This window comes from Epithele typhae (genome assembly GCF_022376455.1).
Source record: "Epithele typhae strain CBS 203.58 chromosome Unknown BXZ73scaffold_46, whole genome shotgun sequence".
NCBI classification, from domain to species: Eukaryota; Fungi; Basidiomycota; class Agaricomycetes; order Polyporales; family Epitheliaceae; genus Epithele; species Epithele typhae.
In genome coordinates, this window is record NW_025954237.1 from 96,109 (window position 1) to 118,376 (window position 22,268).

The following is a 22,268-nucleotide window of genomic DNA, read 5'->3' on the forward strand; positions in this document are numbered from 1 at the left end:
GTTGATATGTACTTACCTGCGGCCTATATACTCCTCCCCTGCAGACGCCCTGTGTATTCGTCTAGAAGAGAGAAGGTAGCTTCGAGTTTTGTATCCCTGCAGTGCACTTTGACGGGTCAAACGTAGATCGTGATGGTCGCGGTCGAAGTGTCGAGATCAAGCTCGTCGCGTGATCACATTGACGTGACGTTATGGCACGCGTGACATCACGCGATGTCGCATACTACGAAACACCCAGCCAAAATTTCATACAAACAGCATTTCAATTAGGGGTATTAGTTTTCGTCCACGTCAAGACGTCGAATCACAAAGTAACAAGCGTACACGTATATCGGATAGGCCGACCCGAAGTTCGGTCAGCACTTGCGCTCTGCGATCTTCGAGTCGCGGACTTTCGAAAGGGTTCTGCTTTGTAGTACTGCTGACTATATAACAGACGCGAGCATGTCTTTGGTCGCAGGGCAGATGTACAGCATGTCGTCGTCTTCTTCGTCTCGTCGTTCTCGTCTATGATCGTGCCACAGAGAAGCGGGGCTTACTCGTACCCCTTGGGGTTCTTCGTCTGCCAGTTCCACAGATCGCGGCACATCGTCTCGAGATCCTGGTCTGCCTTGAACCCTAGCTGCTTCTCCGCGAGCGAAGGGTCCGCGGTGAGGTCAGGCACGTCTCCCTTCCTGTTGGCCAGCATGAATCAGCGCTCAGACCACGGAAGACACTCGATCTAAGTCACGTACCTGCGGCCGACGATCTCGTACTTGTAGTCAAAGCCGGTGCACTTGCGCATCGCCTCGAGGATCTGCATGACGGACATGCCCCTCCCGCGGCCAAGGTTGTATGCCTTGTAACGCGCGTCGGCCGGACAGTCGTCGAACGCTTTGCTCTCCGGCACTAGCGCGTCGAGCGCGAGTAGGTGGCCCTTGGCGAGGTCGAGGATGTGCAGGTAGTCGCGTACACACGTGCCGTCCCTGCGTCGCCGTCCATCATAAGCGCTTCAGAAGAACAATCATTCCGGAAGGGAAACGAACGGTGTGGGGTAGTCGTTGCCAAACACCTTCAAGTCGTTTGGTTGGCGGCCGACTGCGATCGCAGCGAGGAGGGGGAAAAGGTTGCCGGGGCGGCCAATCGGTGCTTCGCCAATGTGTCCTGATGGATGCGCGCCACCAGGGCTGCGAGTGAAACGCAGAAGCACGAACGAAGGTCAGCAAGCGAACGATGCGCGCACGACGAAGCGCGAGCACAGACAGCGCAGACAGCCGACGTACTTGAAATAACGTAATGAGATTCCGCGCCAGCGTTTGGGCTCCGCTGCACGCGGCAAAAATAGGGTGAGCGCGACAGAGAGGCGTCAATGTAAAATAAACGTACCGGCGCAGAGATCCTGGATGATGGTCTCGCACATAACCTTCGTCTTTCCGTACGGACTGTGCGCCTCTAGACGCGTCGTCTCAGGGATGGGAATGACGGGTGGGGTGCCGTAGACGGTTGCGGACGAGGAGTAGACGATGCGTGTGCAGTCAAATTCGGACATCACCTGGAGGAGATAGATCGTCGCCGAGACATTGTTCTCGTAGTACGTCAGGGGGATCTCGGTGGACTCGCCGACCGCCTTGTATGCCTGCAGCGCACGCCATGACCAAGATCAGCGCCGTGCACCGGCAAGTAGCTGCGACCGTTCCGCGTGTTCTCCTCCGCTTCCCTATGTCCGCCCGACGCGGAGGAGAACCGGAACAGTGGCAGCCAGACGTAACGAGACACGCACCGCGATGTGGATGACACCCCAAATACCACCCTTGCCGTACTTCTCAAACACCTTGCGGATTTCGTCCTTGCGGGTGAGATCGGCGGTGACTGCCTCAACTTCCGCGCTATCACGGTCGGCCTTGGATGCATTGGCGGGGAGGGTTTCGCGCGCGAGCTCGGCAACGCGCTCGAGGGCTTTGGGGGAGGAGTTGTGGTGATTGTCGATCGAAATGACCTTGTACCGTCGGGTCTGCTGGAGGCAGAAGATGACGTGGGAGGCTGGTGTACCGACCGTCGTTCATGGTTGGGTGCGCGAAGAGGTCAGAGACAAAGATGGTGTTCGGAGTGAAGAGGGGTATATGCGGGGAGGAGGACGTGCAAGGTGTTGATCGCGACACGGAGACAGGCACACGACCATAGCAGATCCCGACGGGGATGAGGAAAATCGAGGCACATATGAAATATAACCGTTCAACCACAGACACAGGCACACAAGAAAGCATACGCACCGATGTAGCCTGCACCACCAGTCACCAACACTCGCTGTGCACAGCTCAAGATGAGAACGGGGTTGGCGGCAGGGGCCCAGCACGCACTTTGAGAGGCTCAGACATGTTCGCAGTCGCGGTCGCGGGGGAGAGCGAGGCTTTGTCGGTGGACTTCGCGTCCTGATCAGATGCGGGCTTTGGCTCAGACGGGGGAACGCCGTGGTCGTCGTGGCCGGCAGGGCGGAAGCACGAGACGCAGAGGGCGGAGCGGAGGGATGAGAGATCGAGCGGCGTGGTGGCGGCGGAACGGGTGGAGGTGGCAGGAAAGGCGGGTTTGTGGAGAAAGAGAAGGAGTATTTATCGATTTGCGCGTGTCCGACCCTCTCGTCGCGACTTGCGCAGTCCGGAGGTTGCGGCCCGCCACCGCGGACCCCAGTCCGCGCGCTCCAATTCCTTGGCCAAGCCGCGCCCCTTCAAACCGAACCAGCGAACAGCCCAGAATCCGCCCCGCCACCGAATCCAGTGATCGCCCGGTGAGTCGTCGCCCATGTTCCATGCCGCGGCTGTCGACGGTCGCCTCCAGGCTCCATAGGCCTCCACGCGGTCTCGCGCGAGAGCTATCAGCATGAGACCCTCCCGCATCCCTACGCAAACATCCGCTCGCACCTTCTCCACATGGCCAACACGGCTAACTCTGTCCTAGTAAGCAATTGTCCAGTTGTTGCGCGTACCACAAACGTTACGTCCGGCGAGTATCGAGCGTTCAGCACGATGCTTGAAATCTATGTACTTGTCATATGCGACAGTGGCCTAACTTACATCACAATATGTGCTCGAATAGCAATGCAATGGTGTATATCGTGTCGCAAAAATCCTCGGAACAGGGACGATCACGCACTCCCCATCTTCACGTCGCCTTCTCCGTCCTCCGCGTCCTTCTTTTCCTGCTCTGACGCACTCTCCACCTTCTCAGCATCCGCCGTCTCATCGCTCCCATCCTTGTCCCCATCACCCTCTTCACCCTCTCCTTCGGCCGCCATGTCCGCATCAGGCTCATGGGACTGGGCTTGCGTGGCCGCCTGAGCAGCTGCTTGCGCCGCGGCCGCCTTCTCGCGCTCCTCGCGCTCTATCTCTTGCTCGAGCAAGATCACGTCGCCGGTGCCGATCTTCCCAAACAGCGTGAGGTGCTGCTCCCGGGCCGTCCGGAGCGCGAGCCACGTCGTGCGCGTTTTATTCTGGGAAAGATCGTCAGCGCGCGGGATGCAGGGAAGTATGAGGATGACGATGCGCACATCCTCCAACTTCGTGATCTGCGAGTCAGGTGGGAGCACAATCGGCGCGGCCGGGGCTGGTGCGGGCGCAGGCGTTGACGCTGGTGCAGAGTTCTCTGCGCCTGGCGCTGCCACCGATGGGTCCGCCGGGGCAGCACCGTTCACTGCTGGCGAAGCGGCAGCGGCAGCAGCCTTCGCCCCTGCTTCCTTCTCTGCGGCAGCTTTCGCCCGGGCTGCTGCGACCCGCTCCGCCTGCTTGAGCAGCTGATTCCTACGCATGTTGATGCGCGCGTCGTCCTGCTTGATCTTGCGCACAAAGTCCTTGACGTCCCCCGGGCTGTCGACCGCCGTCAGCGTAAGTTCCCCAGGCCCCCGAGGACCGACTCACTGGAACGGGTGCTCGAGGTCGAACAGGTCCCGGTATCCCATCTCCCAGATCTCCGTCAGCGGCGCGCTCCCGTACCGGTGTGGCCAATCGTCCGGGTCCATCCGCATCTTCTTCCGGAGTCCCGCCGTGGCCTCGTCCAGCCCGACCTTGGCCTTCCCCCCGTCAACCTCGACCTCCTCCGCCCACGGCTCCCGGTCGAAAGGCGTGCACATCTCGTTCTTCCACCGCGTCCAGTTCTTCTCGCGCTCCAGGATCACCTGGACCGTGTCCGAGAACATGCGGCCGTTCGGCGCCGTCTGGCGGAGCTCTTCCGTTGCCCGCGTGATAGTGTCCTGGACCCATTGGGCGTCTTCGGGCTGGATGACGAAGTCGAGATGGAGCGATCGGTTGCGAGGGGTGGCCCAGGCGACTTTCGCCTCTTTGGTGTAGGTGAGGAGGAAGTGGAGGAGAATGAGGAGCTGGAAGAGGAACTGTCGCCGGAAGTGGGCGTCCGCGATCTAGGGCGCATGTAGTCAGCTCCGTCACGGATCCGGACCGCAGGCCACGCACCTCGAGATCGAGCAGCTCCGGACTTGTGAGGTACTTTGCAAAGTAGTACTCGCTCGACGACGCGCTCTCGTTCACGCCCGCGTCGCGCTTCCGCTTCAGCAAGTTCGAGTTCGGGGAGGCGTCTTTCGATTTGCTGCCCATGAGGGCCCGCTCCTTAGCGTTCGCGTCCTTGATGACCGGGAGCACCTTGCCCACCGCCTCCTTAAACGCCGGGAACGCCTTTGGGTCCACAAAATGCGCCGGCTTGGAGAACGGCAGTTGCAGTGACCAAAAGGTCAAATATAACTCTGCCCGCGCTCTTGAACGATGTGAGACGCAGCGAGGAGACGCACACACGCACCTTCCTTCTCCTTTCGCCTCTTCTCCGCCGCGCTGGCCGCCTGCTCCTCCTTGCTCTCGTCCACGTCCATCTTGCTCTCCTCCTCCGCCTTCCGCTCCACCGCCGTTGCCGCTGGCCCGTCCCAGGTGGGCCCGTACTCGCCGCGGAGGTTCACGCCGCTGCGCTCGCCGAGCGGGAAGACGCGGGAGAGGAACGCGAGGATCCGCCCGCAGAACATCGTCGTCGCGCCCGTGTTCGAGAGCCGGCGGAGGAGGTCGTTGAGCATGCGGAGGAGGACGAGCGCCTTTCCCTTTTGTGGAACCATCCCGACAGTGAGCCGGTCGGCGTGCGCCTCGATCCACGAGAAGATGTGCGAGCAGGACGCGATGGTCTGCGTTTCGAGGAGGTCTTGGAGGACCATGAAGGGGAACGTGGCTTCGCATGCCTCTGGGGGACGCAGGGTCGCTTGAGCACACGCCGCGGAGGCTTACAGGGAAAGCGCACCTTGCTCAGTTGCAGCGAGCACGAGCTCGAGCCGTTCTCTGAGCTGGTCGTAGTATGTCGTCGAGGAGTCCTTGAGAGCCTTGCCCTCCGTAGACTATGCAGGGTGAGCGGGCGAGATGCATATATGCGGTACCACGTACGGCCAAGTCGAAGATCTCTTTCCGCAGCGCAAACTCCCATTGGTTCTTGAAGTGGTCGGGGTTGACTTTGGCTTTTGTCTGTAGGAGGGCTTCCTGGACGAGGGTATCCAAGGATTGGTCGGCGGTGCGTGAGGGAAGAGACGAGACGAGTGATTTCAGGCTCTGTTGGACCGCTTGCATGCTCGCGGGTGATATGAATGAGTTATGCAGGAGTACAAAGCATGCAGCGGAAACAGAGGGAGGATGGTGGAGGAACAAGGGGAAACGCGCGCCACCGTGCGGGAGTCGCGGCGGATGCATTTAGACGCCGAAGTGGAGGACGCCCGATGTTCTCGGAACCAGATATGCATATGAGCACATTGTTGAATCACATATAGATACAGTCAAATGCACTTCACACGTACGCTTGGCTGGGAACATAGCGGAAAAGTGATACCTGTTTAAAAGTTTCCGATGTTTTAAATTGTTGGTACTGCAGTCTACAGCATACAAGTACACCGCCGGGAAACCAGCCCTCCAGATCCCTAACCCACAGTCCTCCATGTTACGTAGACACCCGCCATCCAAAAAGCTTAGAACATTCCCTGCCTCCTCGGAACCGCCTGAGGCCGCGACTCTGCCGAGCTCCCAGGTCGATCCCGCGACCTCGGCGGCAGCGGTACGGGCGCCGCGACGCCCCGCACCGACCGTGCATCGTCGTTCGACGGCGTTTGGCTGCGGTACGACGCCTGACTGGCCGTCCGCGGCGGCGGCACGGGCGACCGTACGCGCGTAACCGGCGGGGGCCGCCCTGGGGATGCGGACACGGGCTGCGGGACCGCGAGTGTGCCGTCCGGGAGCGGTGGCACGGCGGGGGTGCGGGTACGTGGCGGGGTCGTCGTCGAGGAGACGCTGAGCGCGGGCGAGCGCGACCGGACCGGCGTGGGCGAGGGCGTGTGGAGGGGCTCGGGAGTGCGCTCGGTGTGCGCGCGGTACGTTGGCGGGCGGGCGGGGGCAGGGCCGTCAACGAGGAGCTGGTCGAGGAGGAAGCGGAAGTCGATCCCGTACTCCTCGAGCAGCTTCTTGGACTGGACGAGCGTGATTTGGAGCGCGTCATCGATCGTTTGCGGTTCGACGTCCGAGGAGTAGACTTGTCTACGGAACATCTGGGCGTAGAGTTCGATCTGTTGGCGCGCCCACTCGACGAAACCTGGCGCATCATGAGCATGATGCGTGCATCGACACAAAGGTTGACCACTCACTGCTGGCGACTTCGTTCTCCTTGAAGCTCGCGAGGAACCAGTCTGCGGTGTGCTTGATACCCGTGAATACGACCGTGGCCAGGTCGGTGATGTACGATCCGATGTGACCTTCAAACATGATCTTCCTGACGCACTTCTTGATGACGTCTGCTCGTGCGGCCAGGAACGTCACCCTTGCAGCAGGACCCGCCTTCAACCTGAGAAGGAGGCTGATCAAGCTGACTACCTTCCCCTTCTTGTTCGACGGCACCGACAGGCTCTGCAGAAGAGCACTAGTGAGCGACGCCTTCAACGGGTTGAGCTTCGTCGCAAGGGTGGCATCATCGGCAGCTTCGTGTCGCCCTCCTCGATGAGCGCGACTGCCTGGTCCCACTCCCGCAACGCGATCGATACGGTGAGTTCGTCGGACCAGTCGCCGATCCATCGCGCGTCGCTGTCTGCCTTCTCCTTCGCGCTCGAGTTTATGTCGGCTCCTCTGCTGGCGAGATCTGCCATCCACTCGGGTACAGGGGGGACGTCGCCGTTGAACGCCACCGAGCCTCGCTGTCAAGTATGAGGACCCGCGCACAAGATGAAAAGCAATACGCACGTCGCCTCCGCCCATCCACATGCTCTTCCTCCGTTGGTGCTCGCCTTCACGCTCCTTGCGTTTCTTGGCAGCAAGCTCCTCTGCGATGTGACGGAACTGTGACAGAAGGCTCTTTTTGTCCGACGCGATGTCGGTGCGGTACACGTGCGTCTCCTTCCCATGGCGGATTTTGAAGACATTGTTCATGTCTGTATGCGTCATCAGTTGTGAGAACAAGCACACGTGAGTGATACGCACTTGGGGTGTCCTTCGTGTCCAACACAAGCATCTCGTTTAGTGGCCAGCACTTCTCCGCAACCAGCTTGTCACTTTCCGCGTTGTTTCTCCGCTTCCGTTTCCTTGCCACCAGCACCGCATCATCAAGGAGGACAAAGCGCACGGAATGGGCGACCTTGTACGTGGCCGGGTTCAGCGCAACGATGTTGTCGATTTCGGTGATTATATGCCGACCAGGAGTGGTGGGTACGAACTTGGAGGAACCTTCGATTTGCATGTGGAGGGTTTGCATCTGGTTGGCGTAGAGGACGCGAAGGTCGGCAATGGACGAGCGGACGTTGCGTCGACGCTCTGCGGGAGATGAGCACAGGCCGGAATGGAGGAGGACGATGCGCACCAGCAACCGAGGCGTTGTCGTCGATGTGCAAGAGCGACGGCATGCCCTTCCATTCCGCTAGCGACTCCTTGAACTCCAGCATCTCATTCTCCAGGGTGCTGACCTCCTTGGAGACCAGCATGAACTCCGCATAACTGCGATGATGCTCAATACACGATGTACCCAGCGACCAGGGTGGACGTACTTCTGAAACACGTTCTTCTGGAGATCGAGCGCGACGCCGTCCTTCTGTGCTTGCAGCGACGACTGCAGCTGCCGAAGCTCCGACTCAGTCGAGTTCGCCAGCTTTACCTTGATGTCTGCAGGGCATACACTCAGCCTCCCTCCCTCCCTCGCCGTCCGACCCATCCCCCACACTCACATGCATCCGGGTCAAAGTCGTCCTTGTCCAGCAACGCGAGGTCCGCAACGGCCGGGTCCTCGCGCGGCTCCTCGGTGAACCGTGCGTCGCCCTGCCCGCCGCGCGACAGGCTCCCGCGGACGCCGATCGGCATTGGGGGCAGGTCCGGGACGATGGAGTCGGCGGGGGCGGAGATGTCGGCGTAGCGCATCGACATCCGCTTCTTCATCTTCTCGCCCACCCGCGTCGCGCGCCGGTCGGGGTCGCGCGCGGCGGGGTTGGGCTTGCGGATGGTAGCCTGGCGTGTTCCCCCGCCGCCGGTGCCCGAGGCGGAGGGCTTGCGCGTGCGGAGGGATTGCATGGTGATAGAAAACCCTCAGGTCTCCGTAGGAGCGAAAAAGCGCGAGGAGAGAGGGGACAGATACCAAGGACAGAATGATGAGAGAGAGAGAGAGAGAGAGAGAGAGAGAGAGAGAGAGGGCGATTCGGGTCGTCTCCACAACCGCTGCGCGCGGCATCGCGCACAGCTGGATGGGCGCTTACATATGTGAGCCTATGCCGGGTTGATATCGGGCCGCTCTACTGATGTACGGAGGGTGCACTGCGAGCCATAACAAGCCACAGAACCCTCTTCCTCCTTCCTCTACCACCGCTACCGTCACTTCATGGCCTCTCCGTCGTCGAACGGAAGCACAAACGGCACCGCCCCTTCCCAAGCGACTGGAACCTCTCTTCAGTCCGACCTGGCTTTCCTCCAGAACCTCCTCTCACAAGAGGCAGACGAGTCAGACCCGGCGGATGTGGCAGAGTTGCTGAAGAGACTCGAGGCGGCCGAAGGGCTCGCGGGTGGTGTGGAAGATAGGTTGGACGGTATCATGGAGAAATTGGACAGGCTGCTCGGGGACCTGGATGCTCGACATACTGAGGAGAGCACTTCGGAGCACGCTCCTGGAGCGGACGGCGCTATCCAGTCCGGCGCGCAGAAGTACTAGTTGGTCGCATCACCACTCAGTACGTCTCATCCATGCCAGTGCTTTCTTCCATATTTGATGAGGATTGTTCGCCATCGTAGTGCAGAGTTTGAAAGAGAACAGACGTGTGTACCTGACAGTTGGAGCCTCGAAGTGAGTGCATCTCAGGTGGCATATTCTTCTATGTATATTGAATGGATGGATATTCAAGCACCCGTGAGCGCTCCTTGTGTCGTACTAGTGTACGAGATTGTGTTGGCCCATCAGAGCAGTGTCTCAAAACAGCTGCTCACACCAGTGCATCCATAGTCTTACACACCAGGAGCCAGAGGATTAATATTGCACTCTAAACCGGTGCACATCGTTTGAACTTGAATACTCGTTACCAGAGTCGAATAAAAAGTGTGATGGCTGCTACCTCTCTGTCGGGGAGTCGAACCCCGCTTTCGCGCGCACTGGAAGCAGTGACAGGCGCGTGTACTAACCGATATACTAACAGAGATATTGAAAACCCCGTTTTATTGCATCTATAATCGGTACAACTCGCGTTGCCTGCCATGTACAACCTAGTAGAAGTCCATCGTGTACTCGCCGAGTCTCGACGATGTCATCGCGCTTCATCCCACGCGCCCTCGTCCCCGTCCTAGCACGCTCCCCCCTTCGCGTTGCCATCCGCCCAGCTGTGTTCAGACCCCCCGCCACGTTCCAGCGCGCATCCGCCATGAGCACCGGTACCCACCCATCTCTCTCCCTCGTCTCCACCTCCGGTCTGTGCCCCCATCCGTTTGCTGCGACCCGACGCTGATGCCACGCGCCGCAGACGCACCCGCCGCCGTGGGCCCGTACACGCAGGCTGTGCGCCTCGGGGACATGCTCTTCTGCTCGGGCTCGCTCGGGCTCGACCCCGCGACGGGGAAGATGGTGCGCTCCCGCTGCTTCGCTCCCGGCGAAACGCACTCTGACCTCCGCGCAGGTCGAGGGCGGCGTCGAAGCGCAGGCCAAGCAGGCCCTCAAGAACATGAAGGCGATCATCGAGGCCGGCGGGAGCGAGGTCGGGAAGGTCGTCAAGACCACGGTACGTCCCTCGCGTGTGCGTTTTCGCGGTGGCTGAGGCGAGAGTGCGCGGCCGCAGGTGTTCATGCAGAACATGGACGACTTCAAGGCCGTGAACGCGATCTACGCCGACTTCTTCGGGGCCCACAAGCCCGCGCGCTCGGCCGTGCAGGTCGCGCGCCTCCCACTCGACGCGCTGTTCGAGATCGAGGCCATCGTGAGGTACGCGTGTGCGTCGCGTCTGTGGTGCGTGGACTTACAGCTCTCGCTCTAGCCTTGCATGAAAGACGGAGTTCTGCAGACGCAGACGGAATGAAATACATTGTAATATGCAAAAAAGCCGGATCCTAGACAATGGATGAACGACTCTCATCTACCCGTGTCCGCATTCATCGACTCAGATACCTTGACACGGTGCGCACGCTCTTCAGGCCCACGATAACCGCAGTCGCCCCCGCAGTCCACGCAAGTCGTACGGGCCACGCCCCAGCCCCGCGGACACCCGTCTGCCCAACCGTAATCGCGACGACGTCGTATAGCAGCACTGAGCCGAACATCGGCGACGACCCCGCCGCGAGCAGCGGAAACAGGACACAGGTGAGGGCCTGCAGGAATCCCGTCGGGGGTGCGTGCGCACGCTGTTGTGCAGAGCGAGACGTCAGTGCTCGCAGTCGACAAGGATTCAAGGAGGGGACGCACGAGTGCGACGCCGCCGTTGTCGATGAAGTCGAGGACGCCGATGCCCGCGAACGTCTTCGCGGCGGCGTGCGTCAGCCGGAGGAGCGCGTCGCTGTCCGGGCGCAGCGGCGGGAGCGCGGCGACGGCGACGAGCTGCGCGAGCGTGTTGACGGTCACGAGCACCTGGGACGCGGCGAAGTCCTGCCGGAGCCAGAAGTACAGCCAGCCCGCTGTGGGCCGCGAGTTGGCGTCGACTCAGACAGCGCGGAGGAGGGTGAGAGACGTACCGATGCACAAGTTCCCGAGCGCGTAGACGGGGGCGTAGCTGAGTGCGACGGCCCAGCTCCGCGCCTCCTCCGTGTCCACGCCCGCGCGCTGGAGGGCCGTGCTGGCGTCTGCCTCTTCGGTGCGGGGCTTCCTGCCGACGATGGTTTGGTACCCAAGCGTAGGGTAGCTTGCGGGGGGCTCGGACGTGAAGAGCTTGCGGATCCAGGCGAGCTGGAGGACGACTTGCCCGGTAAAGAAGGCGGCGATGAACCAGGGGTTCGGGGAGAACGCAAAGTGGTTCTGCGAGGCGCATGAGCGAGAGGAGAGGAGGAGGAGGGGGTGGGCGTACCGCGTCCGCGACCTCCTTCATGTTGGGCGTGGCGGCCATGCCGTACAGCTGCACGGCGAAGTTGACGAGGAAGGACGTGGAGGTAAGCACGCGTGCGCGCGAGATGTCGTTACCCATGGTTGCGCTTGCTACGAGTAGCAGGGTGAGATGAACGGAATGGCCGCAGTAGCACGGCGCTATATACGCAGAAGGAGCCGTGCATACCGAGAAATGAATGACGAGGGGGCAGTCACGATCGCAGGATGATGTCATATCTTCGTACAATTCGGTGATAGTTCCGAAAGCAGTCCATTGGGTATCGCAGCGTGGGTGTACATCGAGAAAGAAATCTAATCCCAACATGTATGTGCAAGCACTCACAAAATAACCCAATTCCAGCCAAGATATTACGCCTCCGTCCCAGCTCGCGCCTTCAATCCGCTCTGGATGAGTAACCGGTCCGCGAAATCAAGGCCAGCGTCCGCCAGTGACGCGTCCAGCCTGTCGATGTATGTGTCCGCAAGTTTGCCCAGCGCTTTGATCCGTCCATCGTCCTTGATCCCGACGTTCTTCAGCGTGCCAGCGAGCGACGTGGGCAGCCCAATCTCTTCGAGGAAGCGCTCGACCTCGTCTTGAGCCGGGGAGCTTACAGGCGCTGTCGCCGGGGCGAGGGCATGGTGGGCGGAGATCCGGGCAGTCCGACGAGGGAGGGGAGGTGCGCTCTGGGGCTGAGACGACAGTGCTGGGCTTGAAAGCCGCCCGCCCGCCTGCGAGGCAGAGTCATTGGCAGGCGAGTCGCGGGAAGTGGAGGCGACATGATGCTCTGGCGAACGATGGTCCTCTTCGCGGTTGCTGTTAAGCTTCCTGTTCTTCTTCGCCTTCTCCTGCTTGCGCTGTTGCTGGACGGAGGCCAAGGTGGACATGGCGTCACGATGCGGCTTCCCAGCCAGATGTACCTTGATGTGACGCAAACCTAGACCCATCGTGTAGAAGATCTAGATCGTCGGTCAGGGAAGCGGTTCAACAACACGGGAACGAGACGCACGTTGCTGCAGCCACAAGAGACGCATTTGAGGCCCCACTTGACTTCGCCTTGCGCCTCCGCGTAGTAGACTTCGAAAGTTAGGTCGTCGTGATCCCCTTTGAGGGACGCAATGTTTGCCTGCAGCTTCGCAGGAATCTGGGGGCATGTTGGGGAGGGGAACGAGCCGGAGGAAGCAGAGCGGGAACATACCTCTGTCGGCTGCCCTTCTGCGGGCGGGGTTTCATACCGAATGAAAGAGCCATTATCGGGCTTGAAGAGCCAATGTCTGAGCCGTTTCACGTCGGACGTTTGCATCGCGGTTTTCGCACCTGAGGAGGCAGCATCCCTCGCTCGTTTTGATGGCTTGGGTACACGCGCGGGTATTTCCACCGACTCGAGGGTGACCCGGCGCGAGAGACGCAAAGGTCGAGAACGCTCCTCCGTTTTTGGCGTCGTGTCTGGGGAGAGTCCATCAGGAGGATCCACCGGCGGGTACAAAAGGTTGGGTTTGTCCTCTTCAGACTTCTTGGGCAGCCGGAGAGATGGTAGACTGGAACTTGGGCCACTTTTGACGGAGCGGGGAGGAGTGGGTTTATGTGTCATGGGGTCGAGGAAGGGGAACGGCACGTCTTGAAGCGGGATGAGAGGAGAGTACACAGAACCAAGGTGGACGTACTCGCCTGAAGTGCTGTCTCGGGACACGCGTGACAGCTTGTGGGGAGGACGGGCACCTCCGTCCCCACCGCTGTCGGGTGCAGGACGCTTGCGATTGCCGGATGTGGCGGGAAGAGAAGAGGACGGGTCGGCGAGCAAGGGCGTAGCGAGTCTGGCTGGGAAGGAGAGGTGACTACGGTCGTGATTCGTGTCCATGGTCCCAGAAAGATACTACGTATGCGAGCTAGACAACAAGCACCAGAGGTTGCGGGCGCCGCCAGCTGGTGGTAGAGAGAGGCCGAACTCGTCCTTCGTCGGCACTTGGTCGACCTATAAGGAAGACGAGAGCGAGTCGTCCCCGGCGCAGCGACGCGTTCGATCACGTGAATGTGATCTGTTATGTGACGCCTGTCACATCGTCCGACACGACTCAGTGCAGCCGCGCGCCCCTTGTGTACACACTTGCTTTCAACTCCCTTGCTTCGACTCCATTAGCTCTTAACCGATCTCAGCTGCGTCTCATTTTCACACCGCACCCACCGTGAAAGTACCAAGATTGAGGCATAAAAGTCTGTTTTTAAACCATTAAGTACCTGGACTCAATCTGATCGGTTTTCTAGTCATGAACTATCAAACGATCAATACGGCTTCCCACCGTGCTGTACTTCGCCTGAATCATGACATCTTTCTTCACGTCATGGATCACGCAACACAATCCACCACATCTGCTCTTGCGCGCACTTGTAGAGACCTCCTCGAAGAGGGAATAAGTCGTCTCCTTAGCTGGAAGGACCATGGCATTCCACTCAAGAGCACCCAAGCACTGCAGTCTTTTGTACTCTGTCTTCATGCGGATCTTACACATCGCTGCCGACGCTTGAGGGTCATAAACGTTGAGATAACCTCCTTCGATCCTGTCACTCTCGAAAGTCGTGATGCTCTCAATTGCGATGCTCTCCTTCCCCTGATACCTAAAATGACCTCCCTTCATCGCCTGTATCTCACGGCTCATGAAAATGAAGACGACGACACGCATTCCTCCACTCTCCGGCTGGGCTCGGCTCTATTGAGCCTCCCCTCGCTCCACCATGTCGATCTGACAGGCGTCGGGTCACTCATCCGACTTCTCAAACAAACGACCGCACCGCTCTCCCACCTCTCTATCGATTACCTCCCCCAGTCGATCTTTCCCATTTACAACCTCCCATTTTTCACTCCAGCTTCGGCGCAATCTCTCACGGAACTGAGTTTGACACACTTTCCCCAGCGTATCGGCCTGACTACGGGCCTCCAGTTCCTCAACGTACAGACACTCAGGCTCCGCATTTACAAAAACGACTATATTCACCTCGCGTTCTACGCACAGACGTTCCCCAACATCCGCAGGCTCTTCTTCCGGAAAGAACTCATCCCCAGCTATCTACGCTATGAGCGGGCGGAGAACGCCTCAGTACGCGACTGGGTGCGCATCGACGAGGTCCACGTCTCCCCCTACGACGCGTGCCAGCTCGGGCTGTGCGCACAAGTCGGGAAGCTCGTACTGTCCGTATCGGGTCCCTCTGCGACGGAGTCGTGGATAGGAATGCACTTTATCGGGAACGTGCTTGCGAGGGCTCGCCCGAGGAGCGTGGAAATGCACATCATCCACGAGAACAACGCAACAAAGAGCGAGCTCCGCGCAGCTTTCGGCTCGCCCGGGGAATGGGAGAGTGTGAGCGACCTTCATCTCCACCTTGAGTTCGAGATGGGGGTGGATGCAGCCCTCTCTTCCGTGGTGCGTACTTCGGTCTTCACGTGGGGACGGTTTCAGCTTATTGACCCATCGTAACATTGGCAGGACAATCTCGTCGACACTGTGTCTCGCCTCCAAATCGCTGTATTTGATCTTCAAATCGGTAGTTGTTTGGCAGTCTCCTCCGAAGACGGGCCAATTGACGACACGTATCGCCGGGTCCGAGCTGAAGACATAGCACATCGCTTCCTTAGCGTCAGTAGCTCTCTCGAAAACGTTCACGTGCTGGTCCACGTTGTTATGCCCCGAAGAAATACCCATGGCGCGGCAGACAAAGATGACGACAGCAGGGCTCGCTGGCGAACTCTGAACCTCGAAGAGTGCACTCTGCGACGCGAGCCTGCCAAGTAAACAGACATCTTACAGAAGCCTTCAAGATGCGCAAAGCCCTGTAAGCACTATATATCGCCGGATCCAATATTACCACTGCTTACACGTCAATCGTGGCGGAACAGTCGTCCTTTCCACTATCCACGTCGACTTCGAGTCCGAATCGGAGTTGGTTTCACCAGCATGGTGAGCGCGTCTCCGCGCACACCGCCGTGGCTCTGTAATGAAATTCCAGTCCTCTGGGCGCGCTTTTATTCGCGCATATATGGAAAGCATCCATTCCAAATCCATTCGTCGCTGCAGCAATTGCAGTCGACCGATAACTGGCCTTGAAAGTAGTGTTGGATGGCCCTATAAGGAAAACAGCCTCACTTACATATGTAGAAACAGTTTTCTCGGGCAGATCATCCGAGACTTACGTCACTATTCACCCTTGTGGCTCGAAAGTTATAAGATGTTTTGTACAGTGTGACCAGGTCGTGACGACATGCAACCTGTGATGTCACAAAGATTGATCCGGAGTACGGGAGTACCCGATCAGTTTGACGTCTGGCCTTGGACTGTGACCGTCATGATCTACGTTTGACCCGTCAAAGTGCACTGCAGGGATACAAAACTTGAAGCTACCTTCTCTCCTTCTGGACGACTACACAGGACATCTGCAGAGAAGGAGTATATAGGCCGCAGGTAAGTACATATCAACTTGTTCCTTGAACATCCAGACGCCACGACTCACAACAGCAATTCGAAATGCAAGTCGGGGCCATGACCTTTACGAATGTCAGCGCAGGGCCATCTGGTTCCGCGCAAACTCTCAATTATGATATTCTCTTCTACATCATGACCCACACAAGATCCGTTTCTTCAGGGACCACCTCAGCTTTCGCCCGAACCTGCAAAGCACTCCACCCCCACGGCATCCGCCTACTTCTCGACTGGAACGAAGATGGCATTCTCATCAGCACCATCCCCTCCATCCAATCATTTGTCGCGTTTCTCGGAACAGACTCTGTCCGTCGCTGTGGTCTCGTCAAGAATCTCAGAATCTCGATGCCCGTTTTCGTGAGCACTCCGGAAGCCTTGCTCGAGGCTCTCGCCGCCCTGGCGTCCGATATGACCACTCTAGAGCGCCTCACCCTCGTCGTCTCCGGATTTGCGAGGGACCCTCCATCCCATCCCCCCATAATCCAGCTTTGTCGATCGCTCCTGATCCTGCCCACCCTCAAACACCTCACCCTTGTGGCCTGTCCGCCTCAATTTCGTATTCTCAAGCACATGACCGCTCAGCTATCGACCCTTGTCCTGCTCCCCATGGGCTCCTTTCTCGACCCCACTCACACCTATCGCCTCGCGCAGATCGCTCCCGCGTCCGCGACCACCCTCACCTCGCTCACACTCAAGCACATTCCTCTCTCCATCGACCCGCAGACAGACGTCCCTTTCACGCGCCTCACCACCCTCACCGTCACACTAAATGTCCCGCCCTCGCGTCGTGCCCCACCACTCTACGCGCACGCCTTCCCGGCCCTCCGGATCCTCACGCTCTTCTGGTACCGACCCAGCCAAGATCTGGGAACGGTGCGCACGCGGCACGCCGGGGCTCTCTCTGGGTGGACGGGCTCGACGAGGTGCGCGTGTCCCTCTACGACGCGTATCGGCTGGGGCTGCGGGCGCGCACGGGCGGCTCGTCCTGCGCGTGCCGGGACCGCACGACGGCGACGTGTCGTACATGCGGATGCGGTACCTGCCGCCTGTGCTCGTGGACATGCGGCCCACGAACTAGAGCTCGTCGTCGAGCGAGAGGCGTGCGCGAATGGGGACGCGCTCCGGGAGGCGTTCGCGGAGGCAGGGCATTGGTCGAGCGTCAGGGAGCTCTCGCTCAAGCTGAACTTCCACATGACGCTCGAGTGGGCGAGTGAAGCTGTGGTGCGTGGTGTGGGTTCACCCCTTGTTTTGCTGCGCGCTGATCGGGGCCGAGGTGGGGCAGAAAACTTGACGGACGTGCTGCTGGCTGTTCCGCTAGCTACGCTCAAGTTGGAGATTTGGTCGGTTCTGGTTGAGGTCGAGGACCAAATCGAAGAGGTTTTCAATCAGCTATCGCCTGAGCACGTCGGGAAGCGGATCATCGAGTCCCATGAAGATCTGAAGCATATAGACGTGACCGTCGGCGTCGCTGTACTTTCGACAAACGAGGATGAGGGAGAGAAGTGGGACATAGTGACAAGGGAGTACACGAACGTGCGGAATATCCTGGAGGTGAGAAGCCTGGAGCAGAACTTTGCAATATTCTATCTCACGAGTCTTGCTGTCGGGTACTAGGTCAAGCGTACAGCCTCTGTATCGTGACTCGTCGCGGATATCGCGGGAGGCCGTTGCCCACATGAGCTCCGAATAGACGTCATCCCGATGTATCCACACAGACGTCGTGGGGTCCGCGCACACTGACCCGCTCTCTTGTCCGAATCTGTTTCAAACGAAACTTCCTTTTCCTGTCAGAACAACGAGAGATTAGTGAGCCACTAGACGCTACCTCTGGGCATTGTGTACACTGAATTCATTTGTTTTTATTCGGGCGCGCAGCTTGACTCGAGAGCCCCACATTCCTCGGACTGTGGGTGGAGCATTTCAAAATCACTGTTTCCATACCTCACGCTATATCTGAAGCGAGTTGGGCGCATCGAAGCCCCCCATCCTCTTCGACCGCCTCAGTCAGAGAACGAGATTCCCTCAGTAACCGCTGGCGCTGACTCACTCTGCTCTAGCATGTCCACTCCCGCTTCACCTTCACTGGCCGGACCGTGCGGCGACTGCTGCATCAAGATGGTCAAGCACTCCGGCGAGCCTCGTGGCAAAGCCGTAGAGTACGGCGGAGCACGCACGTACGTCGTGACCCCGGCCGATTTCGGGCACAAGACGGAAGGACCGCACGGCAAAGGCGTGGTCCTGTACTTCTCCGACATCTTCAACGCTTTCTATATCAACGCTCAGCTCACGATGGATTACTGGGCTAATAATGGTGCGTTTGGGTGCGCTTAACGGTCCCTCCGAGATTGAGGCTGACGTGTCGCGACCAGGGTACACTGTGCTCATCAGGAAAAACCCAAATTCCTATTGAGAGGTAATTTATTGGTAAGCCGATATACGCCAAAATACTGCAGCTGTTCCAACTCACCGCAGTTTACAGACACTATCGCCTTCCTTCTGGTCGCTTATGGGGTAGATGAGGTATAATTTGATATGTTTGAGTAGTTGTAACGGGTATCTGTATGTGTAGTTAGCCAATAATGATATGTTCGACTGTATCCCGGCGACAGTGGTGTCTGACTTCTTCCGCCGCCCACACATGAGCACGCATAGATGGAACATACAAAAAACTATGATTGCTTCATGGTCTAAGTACTGAGATGTGCGACGAACGTGATCGCGGGCTGGGCGCGGTGGGTAACGAGGCGGGGACATTGCGGCCCGACGAATAGACCGGTCGGCGCGGGTTCAGCGGCGCGTAGCTCGAGTCGGGCGCAGTGTCAATCATGGCGTTGCTCGCAGAGTGCGTGTGCGGCGCGTGTTGGGTAGATGCAGTCGGCACGGAAACGCTCAGAGGAGCGCTGCGCGGTTGTACTGCGCGTGGCGGTCGGGGGAGTGGTCGTCGTCCAAGAATATACGTCGTGCCATCGGGGATGACTGTGTCCGGGGCGAGCTGGGTGTAGGTGTTGAGCATGGCGTCACGGCTGATGAGGATTGGATCGAGATGGAAGTAGCCATCGCGCTCACCACAGAAGCCGCGCACGGACGCATAGAAGATCCAGCAGCTGTCGTGCACTCACCCAAGCGCGCCCGCGAGTCGATGACCATATCGTGCCCGATGTTCACGCCCAGCATCTGGTCTTGAGGGACAGCGACCTGGCAGCAGAAAGAGGTCGATGGGGATTTGCTCGACGCCGGTGGGGAATGTCGACGTCAACACCGACGACTCCGGGTACTGGGCGCACTGTGCGAGCTACGCGAGGGGCTCGCACTAGTACTGTACGGTGGGGCGCAGTGTGGATGGAAACGGGATGGGAAAGGTGCTTGAGCGGTGAAGTGGAAGGAGGTTGGTGTGTCTTGTTTGTGAACGCAGGTGGTGGTGCAGAGGCGACAACGGTGTGGGGGGCGGCGGAAGGCATTGGTGACGGCGCAGGTGATGGCAGAACGTACATAGGATACGGAGTCCTTGAAGTTGTGCCGGATTTTGTGCTCGAACGACGAACTCCTTGAGGGCTGAGGCTGAGGGCTCGACGTTGAGCTGCCACTGGAGGTACTTAGGAGCACATTCACCGCTCTACTGGTTGATCTCACGAAACGCGAACATGTCCTGGTCGACGATGGTCCGCCACTCATTGGAATAGGTGTGGTCGCGGACGATCTTGCATGCTGTCATGAAGGCGGAGACAAATGAGCATTGACCTGAGGATCCTCATGTGCGGGAAGCAGGCTTGAAGGAGGTCAAGGGCGGCGAAGGTGACGGAGGTATGCCATCGCGTTCGATGACCACTTGGTGCGAACTAGAATAGAAGGGACCAAAATGGCAGCCATGGGAAGGCGGAGGGGAATAAGCTAGATGGTGGTCGTGGAGGTCGAAATATGCAATAGTCGAGGGCGGTATGCTGAGAACAAGGTGCGGCAAGAAGTGCTGCCTAGGGGAGACTGGACGGAAGTGGCGGCATCCATGTAGAGCAGTGGAGGCGTCGAGGACGCGACCACGGGACAAGGTTGGCGACACTAGCGCCCATACCCAGCGCGCGCGTCCCCACAGCGCGCTCCCTTGGCGCTCCTTGCCAGCTGTCTCCACAACCTCGAGCACCTTCTCCCCCTCTCCCTCTCCCTCCTCCATCCTCTTCTGTCGAAGTCCCCATCTTCGTTGTCTCCGCCGCTCAGTTCTCGGACCTCCAACTCGACGCTCGTCCACCTCACCAGCCACGCTTTGGACTACATCCTTGCCCCCTTCCTCCACCGCCCCCGGGAGAGCAACAATGAGCCCCAGAGCTCTTTCTTCGCCGCTGCATGCCGCCGCATGTATGTCCTAATCCTCTGTGGGCTCCCTTCTGCCACTGATATGCCAGGTTGGTCTCGTTCATCGCTCCGGCCGAGGCCAACGCGTTTTCGGCCGCGGGGGTCCACCCACCTCCCGTTCCTCCGATATCTCGGGAATCTGTGAGTGCCCCAGTTGCAATCTCCTGCCCGTGTCCCTACTCACCTCGCTTGTGCCGCCACTGCAGCCAGCGACGTGTGTCCGCTATATCTTGCCCGGCAAAGACCCAGACGGCCCTGGATTGAAGAGGACGAGGGATGAATGCGCGACGGTTTTGGTGCGCCCCCGCCGGTTTCTTTCTTGAGCAGGGACGACAAGGAGCACCAGCCGGACGACGCGCGCGGCGAGCCTGACGGACCCTGTCATGGTCACCGAGTGGACATGCTTTGGGATCACAAGCATCTTCGTTACTGACGAGGTAGCGCATTTTCCTCCATTCCCTCTCCTTTGCTGACCCATTTTCTCCCTCGCGCGTGCCCTCACGCACGCACAGGAACTTCCCCGTGGGATACGCACAGGCTTGGCGCAAGTACGCGCTCCACGGCCGCATCCGCCCCCAGGACGGCCCCCTCGTTCTTGTTCTCGTCAGCGTCCCGCTAGCGGGTGGCGTGACAGCCACACCAGCGTCCTCCCCACCGTCTTCCACAGGTACGTCATCGGCGTGCAGTCAGCGAGCACGCACCCAGTCTCGTTCGAGGGCACATTTGTCGTCTCTAGGGTCGACGGCCCGCCCTCTGCTGTCCCTGGCGCAGGGGCACGTCTGTGCGCCGTCGAAGGTGGCGCGCTCGATATGGTCCGCGAGAGGACTGGCAGATGGGCGGTGCGCGAAAGGCTTGAGAGGGCCGCCCGTGCGCGTGCGCGTTGGTCGCGGTGGCAGCGGCGGTGGCGGGCGTGAGTGCTCGTCTGTGGTCCCAGGCGCGAGCGGCGTGCGCATTGTATTCGCGCGCGCGCCCAGCGGGCCATACCCCGCGAAGGAGGTCCGCACGTTCAATGAGTTCTACTAGGACCGTGTGAAGTTCTCCGTCTCTACGCACGCACTTACAACACCTGGTTTCGTTTACATTGTGCCATCATCGCCCGTTGATAGGTACATCTATGTCGCTGTCGCTAGATACTGGTCTGGTCTGTGTCAGACCTTGAATTCATAGTCATAATCGCGCTATATTTTACGTGTGATGAGTGCTACTACTCGATATCCAGTGCCTGAAGCAGTGATCTACGGGCATGAGTGAGACTAAGTGCATCTGGTGAGGGCCTACCTTCACGACTAATTCTTCATTCTCCGTGTAATGGTCTCTCATTAGCAGAGGGGTAAGCGAAAAATAATACTTCTGAATAACGCGATAATCCAGCTCATTAGCCCTCACAAGCCTCAGTAACGTCTCATTATGGATTTGGGTTTTTCCTGATGCTCGGGATTGACTATTTCAATGGCGAGAGCGTCCCGGACGTGGTGAGCAAGGGACGCGACTGGAAATTCTGGGTCGAACCACACCTCGTGAACGCTCCAGAAGTCACGAAGCCATGGCTGGCAGAGGTGCGCGAGCGATGCGGTGAGTATAGCTCCCCGATTATTCTCCGGTTCGCGCGCTGAGCAGTACACTGGCACGTTGTGCAATGGAGTTGGCGCAAAATTCTATTGCATCGGTAGGTGACACGGACCCTCTTGCGCTGGAACGGGATTGACGGTCCTTCAGGAAACTGCTTCGGCGCCCCGTACGCGATGAACCTGCTTACGGAGGACTGGCTTCATCAGGAAAAACCCAAATCCATAATGAGACGTTACTGAGGCTTGTGAGGGCTAATGAGCTGGATTATCGCGTTATTCAGAAGTATTATTTTTCGCTTACCCCTCTGCTAATGAGAGACCATTACACGGAGAATGAAGAATTAGTCGTGAAGGTAGGCCCTCACCAGATGC

The 22,268-nt window shown here is 59.0% G+C and overlaps 9 protein-coding genes and 1 non-coding gene across 10 annotated transcripts; 5 read left to right on the forward strand and 5 right to left on the reverse strand.

Moving 5' to 3' along the window:
- Positions 1-535: 535 nt before the first annotated feature.
- On the reverse strand, positions 536-5,579 carry BXZ73DRAFT_51120 (UDP-glucose 4-epimerase; the record flags this gene model as incomplete). The annotated part of the gene is made up of 13 exons (XM_048020562.1): positions 536-670; positions 731-965; positions 1,026-1,166; positions 1,263-1,305; positions 1,366-1,615; positions 1,760-2,019; positions 2,250-2,293; positions 3,291-3,836; positions 3,888-4,384; positions 4,437-4,723; positions 4,777-5,202; positions 5,260-5,353; positions 5,400-5,579. The coding sequence occupies 13 exons, from the start codon at positions 5,577-5,579 to the stop codon at positions 536-538; spliced, it is 3,138 nt and encodes a 1,045-aa protein (XP_047875196.1).
- A 392-nt stretch (positions 5,580-5,971) lies between these two features.
- BXZ73DRAFT_91470 (uncharacterized protein) lies at positions 5,972-8,543 on the reverse strand (the record flags this gene model as incomplete). The annotated part of the gene is made up of 8 exons (XM_048025986.1): positions 5,972-6,588; positions 6,641-6,941; positions 7,001-7,183; positions 7,230-7,417; positions 7,467-7,796; positions 7,843-7,976; positions 8,027-8,141; positions 8,204-8,543. The coding sequence occupies 8 exons, from the start codon at positions 8,541-8,543 to the stop codon at positions 5,972-5,974; spliced, it is 2,208 nt and encodes a 735-aa protein (XP_047875197.1).
- A 304-nt stretch (positions 8,544-8,847) lies between these two features.
- BXZ73DRAFT_7463 (uncharacterized protein) lies at positions 8,848-9,093 on the forward strand (the record flags this gene model as incomplete). Its single annotated transcript, XM_048022064.1, has 1 exon — positions 8,848-9,093. A coding segment is annotated over one exon (246 nt), but the record flags the coding sequence as incomplete, so codon positions are not given.
- A 478-nt stretch (positions 9,094-9,571) lies between these two features.
- Positions 9,572-9,655, reverse strand: BXZ73DRAFT_t151. Its single transcript has one exon. It is a non-coding gene; the product is annotated as a tRNA-Asp (tRNA).
- A 219-nt stretch (positions 9,656-9,874) lies between these two features.
- BXZ73DRAFT_103939 (translation initiation inhibitor) lies at positions 9,875-10,490 on the forward strand (the record flags this gene model as incomplete). The annotated part of the gene is made up of 5 exons (XM_048015748.1): positions 9,875-9,920; positions 9,974-10,074; positions 10,127-10,228; positions 10,286-10,428; positions 10,481-10,490. 5 exons carry the CDS (start codon positions 9,875-9,877, stop codon positions 10,488-10,490), a joined length of 402 nt encoding a protein of 133 aa, XP_047875199.1.
- Positions 10,491-10,595: 105 nt separating this feature from the next.
- Positions 10,596-11,617, reverse strand: BXZ73DRAFT_51034 (uncharacterized protein; the record flags this gene model as incomplete). Its single annotated transcript, XM_048020546.1, has 5 exons — positions 10,596-10,844; positions 10,906-11,114; positions 11,172-11,259; positions 11,311-11,451; positions 11,501-11,617. 5 exons carry the CDS (start codon positions 11,615-11,617, stop codon positions 10,596-10,598), a joined length of 804 nt encoding a protein of 267 aa, XP_047875200.1.
- A 269-nt stretch (positions 11,618-11,886) lies between these two features.
- BXZ73DRAFT_79560 (uncharacterized protein) lies at positions 11,887-13,373 on the reverse strand (the record flags this gene model as incomplete). Its single annotated transcript, XM_048023120.1, has 3 exons — positions 11,887-12,474; positions 12,525-12,659; positions 12,714-13,373. 3 exons carry the CDS (start codon positions 13,371-13,373, stop codon positions 11,887-11,889), a joined length of 1,383 nt encoding a protein of 460 aa, XP_047875201.1.
- Positions 13,374-14,133: 760 nt separating this feature from the next.
- Positions 14,134-17,598, forward strand: BXZ73DRAFT_103942 (uncharacterized protein; the record flags this gene model as incomplete). Its single annotated transcript, XM_048015749.1, has 6 exons — positions 14,134-14,931; positions 14,995-15,052; positions 16,148-16,857; positions 16,908-17,004; positions 17,063-17,194; positions 17,267-17,598. 6 exons carry the CDS (start codon positions 14,134-14,136, stop codon positions 17,596-17,598), a joined length of 2,127 nt encoding a protein of 708 aa, XP_047875202.1.
- Positions 17,599-18,042: 444 nt separating this feature from the next.
- BXZ73DRAFT_103943 (uncharacterized protein) lies at positions 18,043-18,394 on the forward strand (the record flags this gene model as incomplete). The annotated part of the gene is made up of 2 exons (XM_048015750.1): positions 18,043-18,295; positions 18,354-18,394. 2 exons carry the CDS (start codon positions 18,043-18,045, stop codon positions 18,392-18,394), a joined length of 294 nt encoding a protein of 97 aa, XP_047875203.1.
- Positions 18,395-20,288: 1,894 nt separating this feature from the next.
- BXZ73DRAFT_79563 (uncharacterized protein) lies at positions 20,289-22,136 on the forward strand (the record flags this gene model as incomplete). Its single annotated transcript, XM_048023121.1, has 7 exons — positions 20,289-20,331; positions 20,379-20,469; positions 20,841-20,995; positions 21,065-21,238; positions 21,435-21,469; positions 21,708-21,884; positions 21,999-22,136. 7 exons carry the CDS (start codon positions 20,289-20,291, stop codon positions 22,134-22,136), a joined length of 813 nt encoding a protein of 270 aa, XP_047875204.1.
- Positions 22,137-22,268: the final 132 nt, after the last annotated feature.